At 37.2% G+C, this 18,817-nt stretch overlaps 2 protein-coding genes across 3 annotated transcripts; one reads left to right on the forward strand and one right to left on the reverse strand.

Moving 5' to 3' along the window:
- Nucleotides 1–1,911: 1,911 nt before the first annotated feature.
- LOC124459878 lies at nt 1,912–2,527 on the forward strand. The gene has a single exon (XM_047009647.1). The coding sequence runs from the start codon at nt 2,026–2,028 to the stop codon at nt 2,425–2,427; it is 402 nt and encodes a 133-aa protein (XP_046865603.1). The 5' UTR covers nt 1,912–2,025; the 3' UTR covers nt 2,428–2,527.
- Nucleotides 2,528–3,909: 1,382 nt separating this feature from the next.
- LOC111519662 (secreted RxLR effector protein 161-like) lies at nt 3,910–6,188 on the reverse strand. Of its 2 annotated transcripts, XR_006953862.1 has the most exons (3): nt 5,404–6,188; nt 4,104–5,331; nt 3,910–3,948 (listed from the first exon to the last, which is right to left on the reverse strand). XR_006953862.1 is itself a non-coding variant. In XM_023181469.2 (2 exons), the coding sequence occupies exon 2, from the start codon at nt 4,944–4,946 to the stop codon at nt 4,395–4,397; it is 552 nt and encodes a 183-aa protein (XP_023037237.2). In that variant the 5' UTR covers nt 4,947–5,331; nt 5,404–6,184; the 3' UTR covers nt 3,963–4,394. The 2 variants fall into 2 exon arrangements, 1 of the variants encoding a protein (XP_023037237.2); XM_023181469.2 differs by lacking the exon at nt 3,910–3,948 and having other exon boundaries at nt 3,963–5,331; nt 5,404–6,184.
- Between the last annotated feature and the right edge of the window lie 12,629 nt (nt 6,189–18,817).

An 18,817-nucleotide genomic window follows, 5' to 3' on the forward strand; every position in this document is an offset into this window, starting at 1 on the left:
AGCATACTAATTACACAGGATTTATGGAATGTTGTATGCGGAAAATACACATTAGAGGAAAAATCAACTGCAGCTGAGGCTCAAAATTGGGAACAGGCAGACCAAAAGGCATTGGCAAGCCTAATACTCCACGTGAAACCAACACAGTTAATGTACATAAAGGCATGTACAACTTCTTCGCAAGCGTGGAAGAAACTTCGAGAAATTCATCTGCAAATTGGACCAATAAGAAAAGTTCAACTGTACCAAAAACTCTTACGTTTGAGCATGCAAGAGGGGAACAAGGTATCAGAATATGTCCGAGTATTTACAGAAACAATAGAAAAATTGAATGAGATAGGCATTGAAATTAACGATGATTTAAAGGTAATAATGATTCTGTTAAGCCTACCCAACTCTTGGGAAAATTTTGTTGTTGCTATCGAGACTAGAGATGAGTTACCATTATTTGAAACGGTAAAATTAAAACTTCTGGAGGAAGGAACGCGTAAGCAAGAGAAGAGTGAGCAAGACAATGCAAAGCAAATGGTTTACACACACACTACAAAGTTTTCAAGAACGAATGTCGTGGACAAGGAAAAACCAAAAAGACAGTCAAAATTTAACGGAAAATGTTTCTACTGTGACATCCCAGGGCATCGTGCATCGGACTGCCAAAAAAAACAGAGAGAGAGGAAACAAAATCAAAAGAGCGAGACACAAGATACAACGGCCTGTTTACTCTTGAACTACATGTCGACGCAGCCAGTGACACATATATTGAGGCACCCGGTATAGGAATTGTTATGTTGCACACAAACAAAGGTAAATTAGAGATGAACAACGTTCTGTATGCCCCTTCTCTACAAATGAATTTTTTCTCGGTGAGTAAAGCAGCGAAATACGCTTTAACTACAATATTTAAAAATGGAAAAGCTATGGTACAAAATAGTTTTGGTAAAGTGGTTTTAGAAGCAACACAAGAAAATGATTTGTATGTATATATTGATGGTTCAGAAAAAGAAACTCTAAATATATTGGATAGTGCGACGCATACAAATATTTGGCATAATAGATATGGACATCTTAACTTCAAAAACTTGCAGCAATTAAGTGACAAGGAACTAGTTCCCGGTATGAAAATACAAAATTGTTTCAATAAAACTAATTGTGAAACATGTAATTTGGGAAAAATATGTGCACTCCCTTTCCCATTAAAAACGGAGCGATCTAGAAAAAATGTTTTGGAACTAGCATACGGATGTCTGCGGACCGATGAACGTAACTTCATTAGCTGGTAATCGATATTTTGTAACATTTGTCGATGACTATTCTCGAAAAATTCACATTTATTTCATCAAAGCTAAGAGCGAAGTTTTTGACAAGTTTAAAAAATTCAAAAGTTATGTCGAATGTCAAAGTGATAAGAAAATCAAAGCATTGAGGAGCGACAACGGCAATGAGTATAAAAATGGGAGTTTTTCAGCATACCTTGAAGAAAATGGTATCAAGCGTGAATTAACCGTACCCTATACACCGCAACAAAATGGAGTTGCCGAGCGTGCCAATAGAACAATAGTAGAGATGGCTAAATGTCTATTGACTCATGCAAATTTGGAAGAATTTTTATGGGCTGAAGCTGTGAATACTGCAGTTTATTTGCGAAACCGATGTCCTACAAAAGCCTTAGATGGACATACACCTTTCGAATTTTGGAAATGTCGCTTGCCGTCAGTGAAGCACCTAAAAGTTTTTGGATGTCGAGCGTTCGCTTTGGATAAAACAAATAAAAAGAAGTTCCACTCAAAAGAAAAAGAGTACATTTTTATTGGTTATTCTTCTGAAGCTAAAGCATATCGTCTTTATGATCAAGAAAAGCGTATAATTGTTGAGCGACGTGACGTGAAGTTTATAGAAAATGAATTACAGAACAAAGAATTTAAAAATTTTGATCTTTCAGACAAAAACAACGATTTCGTGACAAGCATTATTCGTCTCGAGCCGCACGTCCCAATAGAAGAACCAAATGAAGATCTCCAGGAACCTATGTCGCCAAGGTCAGATATTCCTCCAAACGGCGATACGGACTTCGACGAAGAGGAGGAGGAAGATTTTGTCACTGCGAGTGATGACGAAATCACAAACCAACAACAGGATCTAGAACCGATCCAGAGAACCGAAGAAGAGACTCCACAACGAGGACCAGGAAGACCGAAAATTCTTCATACTGGTTTAGCTGGTAGACCAAGGAAGCAATATAACCTGCTTCATCAAATTCAACTTGTGGATGATATAGAGACACCTCAATGTGTATCAGATGCACTAAATGGACAACATGCCAAGTTCTGGCAGGAGTCGATGAAACAAGAATACGACGCATTGTTGGAAAATAACACATGGCGTTTAGTAGGTTTACCGCCTGGCCAAAAGGCGATTGGATCCAAATGAGTATTTCGCATCAAAAGAACTAAGCATGGTGATATAGAAAAATTCAAATTAAGACTGGTGGCTAAAGGCTGTGGGCAGCAGCTAGGAATCAACTATCAACAAACTTTTTCTCCGGTCATTCGCTACGAAACTATTAGAATGCTGTTTGCTATAGCTGCGGAGAAAAATCTTTACATACACCAAGTCGATATATCCAATGTTTACCTCAACAGTAATCTAGAGGAGGATGTTTACATGAACCAGCCGGAAGGTTTTGTCAACGATTCTTACCCGAAAAAGGTTCTCAAGCTACAAAAAGCACTGTACGGACTCAAGCAATCTGGAAGAGTTTGGAATAATACACTCGACGAAGTTCTACGTGGTATCGGATTCCACAAATGCAAACATGAGTCTTGCCTCTATATTAAAGAAGACAAGAAAAGCTACATAGCCGTCTAAGTCGATGACCTTATAATCATATGCCCTGACGAAACAGACATATCCAAAATTAAGAAGGAGATTGCAGTACATTTTAAAATTCACGATGGAGGCCGACTTAAATATTTCCTTGGACTGGAAATACAAAGAGAAAATAACGGAGATATTTCTTTGCATCAAAGGACGTATGTAAGAAAGCTACTTGATGTTCATGGTATAGCTAACTGTCGACCTGTTTGAACACCCCCAACCCCTGGTTTTACGGCTGATTGTAAAGACGCGGGCTGCGTCAAGGTAAATATGTATAACAAATTATCAGTCACTATCTGGTATGCTTATGTATTTAGCAGTGTTGAGCCGACCTGATATTCTGCATGCAGTATGTAAACTTGCACAGCGCACGAACATCATGAAACTGCTGCTAAACATATTTTGCGTTACTTGGCGGGCACCATAGATCTTGGAGTCACATACCGAAAAACGGATAAACCAGTAATTGGCTTTGTTGACGCTGATTGGGCAACATAACAGCAGTTCAGTCCTGTAATAACCGTCAACCAATATTCACTGTTTGCTTTAAATTAATGGTATATTATATCAATTTAACCAACATATGTGGTAGCTAAATGGTATATTGCAGGGATGTCGTAAAACAAGTTGTTCAGTTACTGAATTAAAATAATGAAAGTTTTGATGCAATATTTTGCTTAATTTTACGTTTTAACAAATCACTTGAAATTTTCATCAGACAAAAATCCATTGGCAACTACATGGTTGTCACATAGTCCATTTTGAAAAGTGAAATCCAAATTATTGTGTTAATTATTTGGTATTTGCCAAAGTAAATGTTATAAAACATAAATAAAAGTATGGTTAATTAAGTTACGCTTTTGGTTTTTTAATAAATTGCGTATTTTTCGTGTATTTTGCGGTTGAGGATCGATTGGATTGCGTTAAATTAAAAGTTGATTTTTATTTAGTGTCCATACACTTTCAAAGGCGGAAAAGGAAGAAACAGCATATTCAGAGTTACAGAGTATCTTATATCGTTAACTTAAAAGCTTAGTACAATCGAAATAACCAGGGGTAACAAATAATACAGGGCTGCAAACAGAAACATATTATATTTTCAACACCCTTTCTCAATATGATTCTGTGTGCCAACTACAATGTTTTTCTTAGTATAAATTCAAAAAGTTGACACAATGATTATGCTTTTGCTTAGACAAATTTTTAGCTAATACATATAAATTAGTTACCATGTCATTAGTAGATATATAGTCCAGATCAATCTCGCCACTTGTAACGACTTCACGAACGAAATGATGTCTGATGTCAATGTGTTTCGATCGAGCATGAAACACAGGTTTCTTTGCCAGAGATTGAGCACTCAAATTTTCTCCAAACAATTTCGTAGATGTCCCAGCGTCTCCTCATCCAATCTCGATCAACAATCGCCTCAAATGCAAAGCCTCTTTCGCCGCTGAAGACATAGCCATGTATTCGGCCTCTGTGCTGCTCAACGCCACACTGCATTGTTTTTCTGACTTTCAGGAAATAGGGCCACCTGCCAAGAAAAACACGTACCCTGTGTACGATTTGCGGTTGCTCACATCACCGCCCCAATCTGCGTCAGCGTATCCCGTAAGAGCATCTCCACACGATCGGTAGTGCAACTTAAGATCCTTCGTTGCCGCCAAATACCTCATAACATGCTTAACTGCTGCAACATGTTCACTGTGAGGTTCCTTATTCCTTTGCGCTAATTTGATAACTGAACGGTAGATATCAGGTCTTGATGTTAATGCAAGCCACATCAACTCTCCGATTGCTGACTGATACATTGTCACATCCTGTATGACACATTTCTCGTCACTGCACGCCACTTGGTAACTAGCATCCAATGGAGTAGCAACTGCTCGACACACTTCCATACTATGTCTTTGAAGCATGCCTTTTATGTACTGAGCCTGATTCATCACGATACTGCCTGTATCATAATTTCGGTCTACTTGCATGCCCAAAAACTCTCGTAACGGACCCTTATCGACGCATTCGAATTTCATCGCAATCTTTGCCTTGATTGCGATCATGTCATCCATCTTTTGGCAAGCTATAAGTAGATCATCTACATATATTAGTACCAAACAAAGTCTACCTTTTATATCTTGCTTATAAAGGCACGGCTCGTTCTTGCAAGAAGTGAATCCAAGATCACATAGCGCTGCATTCAACTTGGCATTTCAAGTTTCACATGTAACTTGTTTACACGATTATACATTTTCTTAGGACGTGATGGCTTGCCGGTACGTATCAATCGTGGCCTTCCAGGACCGATCTGTCCTTCCTGCCGTATCTCTTGTTCCGGTTCTTGTTCTTCCACTTGGCCAGCTTCATCATCGCTCTGCTTTAAAGCGTCAGCGCTAACGAATTCCTCACTTTTCACATCATCTTTACTTGATTCTTCCTTCCTTCTTTGTGCAGTACCTGGGGATTCAAAAATCGAGAACATATCAATATCAATAATATCAATAATATAACATCCCGTTTCTCAACGACCTTTCGCTTTTCTTTGTCATACATGGTTTTGATGCCAGTGAATATCCGACGAGCCGATTTTCTATGCCCTTGGCCTGAAACTTGCTTCGTCGTCTCTTATCTAATGCGACTGCTATTGATCGAAAAATGCGCAAACCCTTCACATTGGGTTTCCTTCCAGTCCGTTTCTGAAAAGGCCCACATACATCGGTATGTACCAATTCCACAAGATGCTCAGCTCTATGTTCAGGGAAAGGTTGAGTATGAATCTTGCTTCTCATACAAGTCACACATGGCATCTTCTCAGAGAAATCCACATTTTCCATGCCATTCACCATCCTGCGTTTAACAATATTCATTAGACTTGAATACTTGAAATGACCATACGTATATTGCCAATCATCTGCACTTATCTGTCTCGCTCCAAAGCATCGATTGCCTGTCTCCTTAAACACAAAGAGCTTTCCTTGTCTCTCTGCTGTTAGTACCATCTCGCCGTCTTGGCGAACCGTCGTAGAATATTTGTCGAAAGTCACAGTGCATCGCCTATCGACTGCTCGACTTCGTCTCCAACCCTGGTAAGTGCAAAATATTTTTCAGTTTCACCTCACCAACTGACGTGGTTGTTGGCCAGTACAACATTTACCCTTTTTGCAAGGGTATAAAAAATAATTTTTAAGTATATTTTCGATGTCTCAAATAATATATTAATGGAGCTTTATGAAAAAGTAACAATACAGGGAAAATTTATTTATACATAATGACAACCCCAACAAAACCAACTAACCAGTACACCTGATAATCTAAGATTTTTAGTCATAAAGTTACATACTTAGGTGACAAATGTACAGACAGAGGTATTCTTGCCGATGACAGCAAGTTCAAAATTATTCAAGACTGTTCAACTCTAAAAGATCCAAATGAAGTATGGAGCATTGAATTTTGTAACTATTATAGACGATCTGTACAAAACTCTGCCCAATACGGATCCTTATTGACAAACTTATGGAAAAAATTTCGAATTCATTTGGAATGACGAATATGCCGTTGCATTCTAACTTGTAAAAATAGCACTAATTAACATTACCAACATTACAGGATCCAAAATAAAAAATTTAAGTATAGCACTCACTCCCATATTGAAAACCATTATTAATGACGACGAATAGGTTGCAATAATTCGTAAATATTACGAACGTCCACCCAGAAATGTCGCGATTCTTAGCGAAATTACAAAATCATGTCCGCTAGAAAAATATGCGCAAAGATTTTGGTCAATAAAAACTAGGTTTTAAGTCAAGAAATCTTACTAAATTATAAGATTTAAAATCATAGGCAGCACAAAAGGTAAGCAGGTTGTCTGTATTTCAAGAATCACCAATTTCTATCATCAGCAGACTTCGCTAAAGAATCTACAGTTGTAATGGGTATACCATATCTTCAACGCTAAAAGTAGTTGGGAATTCAAACTACATGAAGTGAGAAAAGAACGACAAAGCTTGCAACTGCAGATTCCAACATTGTTCAATATATAAGAAATTGCAAATATTGCCAGCTAAATTAATAACAACGACACACAAAGCAACCTATGGTTATAACACCAACACCTCAAACTGCGTTTGATGTTGTGTTAATCGACACAATAGGACAACTCCCGAAACGTGGTCACAGCCATTTGCGACTTAAAAAAAATACTTAGTAAGCATTCCTATACAAACCAAAAGTGCAAAAAAAAGACCGCTTAAATGTTATGTTTATTGCTACAATTTTCTTTCACTCGTTGCAAAAAAACGACGTTTTTTTTTGCGCTTATCAAATTTTATTTTTTTTCTCCCGATTAAATTTTTTTTTAAAACTTGAAAACTTGCTTTCTGCTTTTGATTTCACGATTGCTTACACTAATTTTTGGGCAATTGCAAAGTAAAATATTGAACAATTCCAACATAAATTAAATCTTGCACCAAAACTTGCATTAGCGGTTTGTTTTGCTTATATCTTTCCCTTTTTTCTTACATTTTACCGTTGTAACTATCGCGCTCTAGCGTACAAATTGTTGGTGCATCTGTTCAATTTGACGCTCTTTCCTATTTCTGTTTGATTGCGCTATCGTCTTTTGCCTACCCGCGACTTAGTGATAGGTGTTTTTGTTTTTGTGTTTATCACTTGAACTTTTTACTCTTTAGTTGGGAAGCCTCAACCTGCACATTAACCCTTGTGTCAAAACTGGTCAGTATATTCTTATACACATATTTTCTTATCTTTAAATTTTTTATCAATTCCTTTTTTTAAATTAAACTAATTTACTATAAAATGGTTGTCTGCTCTAAAAGTAATTGCATAGTTGCCACTAATGCGGTTGACTCCCATGATTATTTTCTTTGTTGGCTGAGTGACAATGTGGTTAAGTGTGTAGGTTACACAGGTAGAATCAAGGAGTCCATTGCCAAAGGTGGTGGCTGAAAGTATGGATGTGATGCTTGCCGGGAGGTCGAGAATGAGATGCGCTCATTCATGAGGCGGACTAGAGATAGTTTTCACACTTTAAGGGCAGGTTTTAACAAACTCCAAGCCGAGTTTTCTGCGGTGGAAACTCAGTTTAGAAGCTTATCGCTTATGAGTCTCCGAAACGTAAAAGGATCAGTCCTTGGGGAGTTTCTGTATCTGTAGATCCGCCAGCGTCTCCTATCGTCCCCGACTGGTCTCATGCACCGTCCACTTCCAATGTGGTATCACCTGGGAATGATCTCTTAAAAACGATGCCAATTGTAGTGTCCGATGTGTCCGGGCAATTACCCATTCCAATGGATTTTGCCGATAGTTCTAAAAATATCGAGGGGCCCGTAAACAAGTTGACTGCTGCAGTGGGTGACTTGTCCAACGTTGCTGCTGCGGTTGACGCTTCGGGGCCGTGGCCTCTCGTTGGCATACCACCAAAGATTATCTGCATCTGATTTAGTGAAGCCATTTCAGATGAGCACGATGTTTAATCTTAAACACCGTTAGAAAAAAAACTTGAATAAATTTATTTTATCCATAATATACACCAGTGTTTAAATTGCTGTAGTCGAATTAGCAAAAGTCATTGCTGTGACTGTTTAGCAAACATGAAAACAAACACTTTGTGTTGCTTTTGCTTCCGAAAAAAACCGAAATCAGAAAATCTGACACCAAAAGCAGCAGCAAATAACCACATGAAAAGTACTCATGAAAAATACACATGAAAGTACTCAATACTCTTTTAATACATGTAAATTATCAATTAGTCATTTAGTATGTATATGTAAAATCAAAGTAGGCCAAAAATTAAGAATCAAGTAGTCTGATGCGACTTTTTTTCCGACTGCTGCTTTCGTCGACTTCCGAATTTGGCCAATAGCAACAGTCGGAACAGTTCATAGTATTAAAATGTATAACTTGGCTGTTGCTATCAAAGCAATCTGTTTCGGGTTTTTGCTATTGCTGCTGCTGTCGGGTTTTTTGCTTTCGGATTTTTGCTGTTTATTCTGAATTCGGTTTTTTGCTGTTGCTTTTGCTTTGACTGTTCATAGTTTCCGAAGCAGAAGCAACAGCACACAGCAAAACTGTTGACAGTTTTCGCAGTTTTCAAACCCTGATATACACACATTTGTAACATATATACATATATCAACGGTGTAGTGTTCTTATGATGAAGCCTTCACTGTATGGTGTGGTACATCATTAAGGCATATTCAGTTTATCAGTAATCCATACGCGCACTGTAGGCCATTAACAAATTCACTGCAATACGGCCAGTTATGTTGGCGTGCACACGGCCCCACTACATAAGCTAAGATTGCAATGTAAGCAGAACCTTGGCCCATATAAAGGACTCAAACTAATTAATAAACATTCATTATCAGCTTGACCATTGGCTTAAGTAAACCACTCGCCTTTTGTTACAGTAAGGTGATTAGGATCCACTAGTTTCCCATATGACTGCGTGATAGAGAAAAAATGGCAGTAGGATCCGTGACGAAAACAAAGTCAAGGATTCTATTAAAAGAGTTGAGTAAAGAGTCCAACTGATATAGAGGGCGTTCAAGTATTTTAGGAGAATTATGTGGGATTGGTGCCCACAAGAATTAGAATTGTTGTTATATTAAGTGCATTACTTATTTAGTTGGTAAATTAATCACTGTAAATAAAATCATAGTGTTTAAAACGAAGTTCCCGCGTGGTTTAATTATCTCTAACAACTCACCAGCCCAGAAGAAATTGGCACCCACCAACTATTAATACATACTGGATTTAACCGCCCCCCCACAAACAATTTCTTTCGTCGTTTACACACACGTCGTCTGTCGTTTTCTCTAGACTCCTCGTTTTTAGCTCTGCCTTGCCACGTGGTTATTTTCATTGCCACCTCGTCGGTCAGGTTCTTTGGGAAAAGGGCTTGCTTTACAGCGCTACCATGCTATCCCAACAAATCCGACATCCTTAATCCTTAACATTTGCCCCAAATGCGTCGTCGTCGTCTTCATGGATTTTGGAGTCATCTTTATATTCGTCGTCTTCATCATTCTCGTTCTCTTTTTGGATTCGTCTGTATCTTCGTTAGAGGTGTCATCATTAAATTGGTTGGTTTCTTGCTAGAAACCAAGCATCGTGTTCATAGTTGTCATCATCATCTTTAGAATTCATTATAATCATTGTCCTCTGTCCAATCTTTTCATCATTTTTAGGTATCATCAACGTCTACGTTATCGTCTAAATTTGTTCATATATTCGGCGCAAGTAGTCATATTTTTTGGACCATATAATAAGTGTGCATCTTTAGTGTCATCATAAGTATCCTTTGACTTGATTTTAGTTGTTTGATAATGATCTAAATACTTTGGCTTTAACTTGAGTCCACCTCCGAATTGAGTACGTTCTATTGCAACAAGATCACCTTTTTTGTACATTGCTAAGTGTTCTTGTTTTCCTCTTATAAATTTAGGCAATTGCTGCTTAGCATGCTTCCTTAAGTCATCTGTTTTTTCGTAAAACATATTTCTTATTTGATCATCAATCATTTGCTTAAATTGGATATCAAACTTCGAAAATATTTGAACTCCAACAAATAACTCGAATAACTCTATGCTTTAACAGTAAGTTAAATTTATTTGTTGCTGAATCTTCCAACAAACTTGTACCGTTTGAGCATATGACCCGAGCGCGTCATCAACAGAAAGCTTGGATAAAACAGATATTACAATGAAATAGAATGAAATTAAGTCACATTTTTGGGTTTCTCTTCAGAAATACATATCTTTTGATTTTTGATTCAGTATCCCAAAAACTGAACTCTTTTCTTTAAAAAACTGAAGTTTCGTGGATCATCAGGCCGTAATTTGTATACTGTTTTAGGACTTCTTTAAAATTTAATATAGCGTCGTCTTCATCTGTCAACACTAGAGATAATCCATTGATATATCTTTGATAAAGACTATTCGCTAGTCCAAATGGTACCTTCGGAAACTGGTATTGCCCATTGTGGGTTACAAAGGATGTATATTTTCGGCTTTCCTCCTCGACATAAACATGGAAGAATCCATTTTTCGAGTCGATAGCGCTGAATATCTTTGCAATTACCAATCTGTGCAGTTGGTCTTCAATTAAGGGTAAAGGAAAATGGTCTCTTAATATTACCTTGTTAATCTGTCTATAGTCGATACATAGTCTTTTTTACCAGGTCTACGTGCCTACTGTACTCTGACTCAGAGTGCTCGAATATACCTTTTTTGAACCATTTATAAACTTGTTAGTCTACTATGATTACGATTGCATTTTCACGTTTGTCGACTTTGCAAATACTTCTTTATAGGGGTTTATCTGTTCGCCTACCTCGTTCATTGCGTAATTGCTCCCATTACCTTCAATATTTTAGTTAATCTCTTCAAATTTCTGTTTCAAGTTCGATACTGTCACTTTTTCATACTATTATTCCGTCACGATTTATTTTGATTTCCGCCATTTTACAAAATTCTTCATTTAACAGCAACTCTTGATCAAAAAATTGTGGATTGATTACTAGAAATACCGACTTGAATTCTTCACCTTCAGTTACGAGTAGTTGTTTGATTGAACGCATGGTCAAAGGACCGAGTTGCCATTACCAAACCCGATTAGAAATTTGTTGCACTCACATAGCTATGGCTGTTGTATTCTTTTATAAGTCTTTTTGGAGATAAGATTATATTTACTTCCAGTATCAACAAAAGCATTCACTTTATACATACATACGTAAGGTTGACATGTTTAGTTTTCATATATAACTCACTCCGCGTTTTTCCGATTTCTTAGGATACTCTTTGCCAATATGGCCAAACAGGTTGCATTCAAAACATTTTTTTTTCTTTTGTTTTTATTGTCTACCGCATTACTTCATAGCATTTCTATTTGTCTTTAAAATCCTTTATGTTTAAAGCTCCGAAAAACTTGACTTGAATCAATGCAGACTCTTCGATATTTCCTCGTGTGGATAACTCTTTCATCAGCAAGAAATATTCTTGTAAATTCTCCTTTTTCCTAATTTTCCGATCAGCTATTATTCTATGCAATTGAGCACTTTTCGTCGTCGACTTAAATTCATTAAGTAGCATTTAAGTTGGTTAATTTCAACCAGTTAGCTTGAATTGTAAAACTGGCTACTGAAGGGTGGTTTTTGCCTCTCTCTTCTTGTGCATCATTATCGAAAACTTCATTATTACCATCCCCTTTGTTGTCGCTTTCGTCAAAGACTTCGTCATTCGCGGTATTAAAATCAGCATCTGTCAGTAATTTTTTTTTTTTTAATTATAAAAAAATATAAATTTTTTAGTAGAGTCGCTCTCAATGTAGTGTAAATGCAGCCACATCTTACAGCTATGTATGTCATTATCAGAAAGTTCATCGGCAATATATGGCATTTTATTTGCTTACTTTTCATCTGTTCTTTCGTAGTCGTAGCCTTGAAATTCGCGTAACCGTTTTCTGTTATTTCTGTCTCCATCCCTTTCGAATACATATTTATGAAGCAATTCTGTCTCTTTTGCTCTTTTATCGTCAAAATCTGCAAGCTTTGCCATGTTCACTTTTGTGTGTCTGTATTGGTGGCGTCACACATATATGTGTATGTACATATGTATGTATGTGTCTATTTTATTTCACAAGTTGTCGAAATGTTAAACGTTTGCCAAATTCGTGGAACCGCGTATAAAGAAAATCAATTTTACTCTTTGCTAATGTTTAACACATAAATTTGTCCATTTAATTCGTCGTTTTAGCACTTCTTATTATATTTGCATATCCTTAAGGTTGAGACTTCATATTTTTGTGCCATTAGGTTAGGTTGAGCCTTCATATTTTTCCGCGATTAAGTTAGCTTAAGTTATTGTGGGATTTGTGCCCACAAGAATTAGAATTGTTGTTATATTAAGTATTTTACTTATTTAATTGGTAAATTATAATAGGAAGAATAAGTGTACAATGGGTTTTGAAAAACTTAAGTATTTATTTAAATGGTATGTTCCAGCTTCGTTTCGTCATATACACACACGTTGTTCGTTGTTTTCTATAGAACCCGCATTTTAAACTCCGCATTTGCACACCGCCATCTCTGCTCTTCTTGCCACTTTGTCGATCAGTTGCCTTATATTTCTTGGCTGGTGGATAAACTATCTTCCGTAATTCCTTCTTACCATCTTCCATCATGTTGAGATAAACTATCTTCCGTAATTCCTTCTTACCATCTTCCATCATGTTGAGAAGAAGGAATTACGGAAGATAGTTTATCCACCAGCCAAGAAATATAAGGCAAGTTAAAATCACCTAAGACTATATTAAAATCATGATCTTTAAGGCAACAATAAATGGTTTGCAGAGCAGCGGCAGGAATTTATCGAATTCGGCACAGTCATTAGCAGATATATTAAACTAACAAATGTTTAATTTGAAAGCAATAGCGTCAAAAGTAACGAAGTTATTGACAAAAGTTACTGTTCTCGACCGATCGTTCCTAAGGAAGCTATATGATATAGTCACCTGATCTTGATCAAATTTGACATAGCTGCTTATAGGTGTAATAAACTCACCAATATTAAATTTCACGACAATAGGTCATAAAATAACGAAATTATTAAGAGAAGTCAATGTTCGTGACTTTGCTGTTTGTATGGAAACGGTATCATATAGTGGTCCGATCCGGCTGAATCCGAGATATACAACCTGTGTACTATATACACGCCTACATGCAAAATTTCAGCTCCGTAGCTGTTACGGCCTAGGAGAAGTTTGCGCTGATTTAGACGGACGGGCGGTCGGACATGGCTTTTTGAACACGTCTCCTCGTGGTGATCAAGAACATTTGTACTTTATATGGTCGGAGGTGCTTCCTTCTATGCGTTGCACACTTCTGACCAAAATTAATATACCATTTTTGCAAGGGTATAAAAATTCATACCTAAGGTCAATCGGCATAACATCCGAAATTCGAATTAACGGCAATGAGTGCACCATCGCCACGACGAGCATCATGATCAAGCCTATAAGAAACAAAGGTCTGATAATTATCAGACTAGTCCTTCCACATTTTGATAGTGAATGTTCAGACTAGACATTATAAGTTTTTTGAACAACAAAGAAGAAAATAAGTTAGGAGAGTGTACAGACACTGGCCGGGAGCCCTTATTGGACACAAACTCGTGTACAGATAATTATTCGGTTTAGAAATGAGGGTCAACTATAGCTGAGAAATACTCATCTGTAACAGTAATTTTGAGTGTGTTTCGAGGGCTTAGAACACATAAAAAATTTTTGAATTGGGACTTTAGCTGATGATGCAGTAATTGATCAAAGTTTTCTTAACGTATAGATCCAGACGTACAGGGTACTTTAATCTGCAAAGAAGACAATAAAGAGGGGCAAGAAGATAGTGTAGACGAAAGTGAAATGAAGAATGAGGTAAGGGATAGCCGGATAGCCTTGCGTTTGTATTTAGGTCAGTTTGTTTAAGGAGGGAATCTTTTAGCGATCCCTATATACACGGCTAAAATCTAATCGCTGGCTATAAGCCAAGCTTCAAAAGGCAGTGTGATTAGCGAGAGCTAAGCACAAGTACAAAATTATAAGAAACAAAAAAAAAATGATCAAAAATTCGGAGGTAGGAAAAATACGTCCGTCACGTCAGAGGAGAAAGATTTTTGGAGAATAACATAGACAGTTATCCTGTTAGACTAATTCAAATAAAATAAATGTCGCTTTTTTTTGTTGCAAAAACATGGCGATACAAAAACTTCTTTATGTGTGTGCATATACATTTTCAATAACTGCAGTTTACACAAAAGTTACATTTACAGATGCACCGCAGTAGAAGCGTATGGAAGAGCGGAGAAGAATACATTAAATACATTATAAGTACACCTAAGCTTTGAGACGCAGAAAACGAGTTTTGTTCATATATGTATGCTAATATATATTAACTTCGGCATAGTCATAATTGCCTTTTTTGTTATTTTTTGCCGATAGAGAAATGTATAGTCGTGACTCGGCCTCGACTTGAGATAAAATGACAGCCCTGATTGAACTTTAGTGTAAGTAATTTAAAATGTTGTAGGCAAGATTGCGATTGCCTTTTTTGATTGGATGAACAAAAATTGTAGAAAGCAAATCGTGGCTGCAATTTAATTAGTGCGCGTGGAGAGAAATATGTATGTATATGGGAATATTTATTATAATTTATAATAATAAGTTATGTCATCGCATACGCCATATGTCATGTAAATATGTAAATAAATATCTAAGTAGAAAAGGCCTAGTTCTTAGTCTAAACTCTTAAAATATTGTAAGATACCATTCACAAACAAACAATCTGTATTTATAACAAAGCGTGAAATAAAATTGAATTGAAAATATAATTTATTAACTTACGTCAACCAACACTGCAAGCATAAGCTAAACAGATAATAATTAATTGAAGAAAAGTAGGCTTAGCCTTATACGCAACCAAACATCCCCGACCCAGTGGAGGTGTTTTATTTGCACAAGGTGCCAGCTATGCTCCGATTCACAGCCAATGTGGTCAGGGAAAAAATGCGAGCAATGCGATGTCCAAAATATGTTCAGCGGTTTTGTTGTAGATTTTTAAAAATTATAGAGTGAAGAGATGTGACAGAAAGATGAGGAGAGATAAGGTGAGAAAGGTTGTTAAAAGATTGGCAAAGAACACGAAAAGGTTCATGAAGAGAGTAGTTAGTCAGACATCTACTAAGGTGAATAGGAAAAAAGTTTCTGGTCCGACGTGAAGGAACACAAAAATATAGCGTATCTAGTAAATTGGAAGAAATGACCTTACCGGGTTCCAATTAAGACCGCGTACCGCGAACTTAAGGAATTGCTTCTGAACCAATTCAATTTATTGAGAGTTGCACACTGGGCGAACTAACGATGTGTATCAAACCTTTGTTACGTAGCGTCATTAAATTATAATTTGACCCAGCATATTATGAAACCATTAAGACTACATGCTCTATTGATAATTGAAGAGATATAAAACGGTATATTAATTTTAAAAGAGGATATTTCGCGAGGCCTACAATAACTAATCTTTTGAATATAGATTTTAGCAGGGCATATAAGTTATGATGTTGAATATGTCCACTGGTTCCTGTTAGGGGTTGCCGTTGGTGGGATCCAGCTTATGGATTGATTTATGTTGATTAAGATGAGATACGATTAGGTATCTGAATCACCGTCCTTGTGGATCAGCAATATATTAGATATGATAAATTGTGTTTCGGCTAAGTGCCGGAGTTATGCTTCTTTATTGTTAAAGGGTTATACAAAAACTGAATATATTGAAGGAAATAAAAGAGAAGTAAACCTAAGTACATAAATTGGAATATGAATCTAAAGCTAAATACATAAGTGGGAATATGAATCTAAAGCTAAATACATAAGAAGTAAATATGTAAGGCGTATGGTCATGCTATGAGCTCTTGGTCAGACGCTGTGTCAGCGTATTTATGCTTATGTGGAATTCGTCACATCGACGTTGCAGCTGCACAGATTCACCTAAGACTTAGTGCGGGGGCAGTTCGCTAGATTGTTTGTTAACTTCTCCCCTTCTAAGTTCATTACCGTCCTCGGTGATGCATGACTCTTGGACGAATTTTTGCAGTTTAGCAGCTGACTTCCTCTGGTACCTGCAGTGACCAGCTACGACGAGGCTACAGAGCACGAAGCTTACAAGTACTCCGATCGCGAACCAAACCTTGGGCGATCCGTTGGATATCATATCATCATTCAACTCCTGGATGGCGTTTAGGTTGAGTTCATTCATTCGCTGTAGCAGAGGTAGACTTAACACATGATCGTGTCCCGTTATATGTAGCAAAGGGGAAGCTGGGATGCCACGAACCTTGCTTACGACCTTGTTGTGGTTGAGGTACATGGTGCCGTTTATCGTAGCGCTTTTCTCAAACGTTATAAGATGGGTTCCGTTGAAGTGTAACGTAGGGCCATCATCTACGCTGATACTCGCACGCGTGTTGGCAATAATTATCCCCTCGTCAACCCTTGTAATGGGCTCCAGGTGACTGGGCTGCGTGCGACATATAGCAGATTGCCCTGAATGTAGTCCGCGAGCGCATGTGTTATGCTTAGCCAGTTTGCAAAATGTTGCGTGATTGTTGGTAACGCATTCTGTGACCGCCTTCACTCCGTCGTCGCATTCTGCCACTATGTTGTCGTGTATCTGTAGTATGGTGTCCCCATGTATCACAGGGAAAATAATGACCTTCTTACATAAAAGTTAAATTCTAGGGTAATCTATAATTATATGTATGGTCCTATCGGACTGCAATATTTTAATGTTGGACACAGCCATTAAATTAACTATGGAGACTGTTGTGAACTGTTCGGTAAAAATAGATCTTCTTGATCAAAAATGGCTGAGTTTATTATATTAGATTTGGCAAGTGTGACAGTAAGCATAAGGTCTTGAATTTCTGTAATTAGCATTCTATTTCTTGCTAGTAAAGTTTCGTATAAGTGTGGGATATCGGTAATTTCACCACTTCTGAACTGTATTATTTTATTAACAGTATTTGTAAGTAAATTAATCTGCCTTTGAGTTTCTGTGTTAATTATTATTTGTCTATTGTTAGATTGAACTAACTATGCTTCTGTTATTTTAATTCTTTCCAAATCTGCCGCATCAGGCGTTCCTGCCACAACCTTTAGCGCTATGCCCAAAAAATCTAGACTTCTTGCTATCCTGTGGTGTATCATTAAGGCGGACAAAAGATTTTTAACATGTTTTATGTCTACTCCTATAAATTTTCGCATGTTCGTCAAGGGAAATAATTCAGCCAGTTTTATCGTATCGTCTATGATTTTCGTGAATTCAGTCAGGTTCGTCGAATGTCTTAGGTAGCTGCGTTGCTCCCATATTAAAACATTGCCGTCTAGCACGGGAATGTAATTTGCATTGGAGTAGTCGGTAATGCGTGCCCCTGCTGCGGCTAGGACTGACAGTATTATGGTGATTAACCTGTGGGGAATGTAAACAATGACTATAGTGACTTTGTGGTTTGATGTAGCAAATAAATGAATTGATTAAAATTCAAATTGTCCTTATGGACCACCCTCCCCTTAATAAGTACAGAAGTTCCCAGGTCTGCTTGTATGCGTCCCTCAGAACACAACGGGGATAATTTGTTTCCCAACCTTTTATTGTTCTTAATAAATACTTTGTCGCCTACGTCAAATACCCTATTGCCTATCTGGGTTGCATCTGTTGAGTTGATCTTGTTGGGCTTTGTTGATTTTGTTTGTGATATTTTCCCGCAAAACAGTGTATTGTGCATGGATAACGTCTATTGGCTTTTCTTCTGTAACCGAATGAATTGTTTTATTATATTCTATTGCTGCTCTTACTATGATCTGTGTCGTATCATTAAGTTGTTTATCAATTTTTATGCATCTGGCTATCTCTAGCAATGTACTGTGGAATCGTTCCACTTGTCCATTCGAGCAGCTATGCAATGGAGGTGCGTTTACTACGTCTATTTTGAATTGATTTTTTAACATCGAAGTAAGCGTCTCTGAATTAAACGATGCTTCGTTGTCACAATAAATTGTCTTTATTTTTGGAAAAATATTGAGTAATTGCAATATGGGGATAGTAATATCTGTTATTGTTCGGGATAATAAGGGTTGTACAACAGCAAATTTGGAAAACTTGTCCACGCAGGTCAAGAATAGCTTGTGGTCAGTGGAGAATATATCGATATGCAGCATTTCGCCGGGATAAGACGGAATAGGTGTTTGCCCAAGTTCTTGTTTTCTTGGGTGACGGTCGTACTTAGCTGTGGTGCAGACTTTGCAATTTAAGACGATTTCATTGGTTAATTTGGCGATTTTTGGGAAGTAATACTCTCGGAGTATTTGTTTA

The sequence above is a fragment of the Drosophila willistoni genome, assembly GCF_018902025.1.
Source record: "Drosophila willistoni isolate 14030-0811.24 chromosome 2L unlocalized genomic scaffold, UCI_dwil_1.1 Seg168, whole genome shotgun sequence".
Taxonomy (NCBI): domain Eukaryota; kingdom Metazoa; phylum Arthropoda; class Insecta; order Diptera; family Drosophilidae; genus Drosophila; species Drosophila willistoni.

Coding starts and splice junctions, on each gene's coding strand:
- LOC124459878 (XM_047009647.1), top strand. CDS start 2,026: ATGTCGCCAAGGTCAGATATTCCTCCAAACGGCGATACGGACTTCGAC.
- LOC111519662 (XM_023181469.2), bottom strand. CDS start 4,946: ATGGATGACATGATCGCAATCAAGGCAAAGATTGCGATGAAATTCGAA.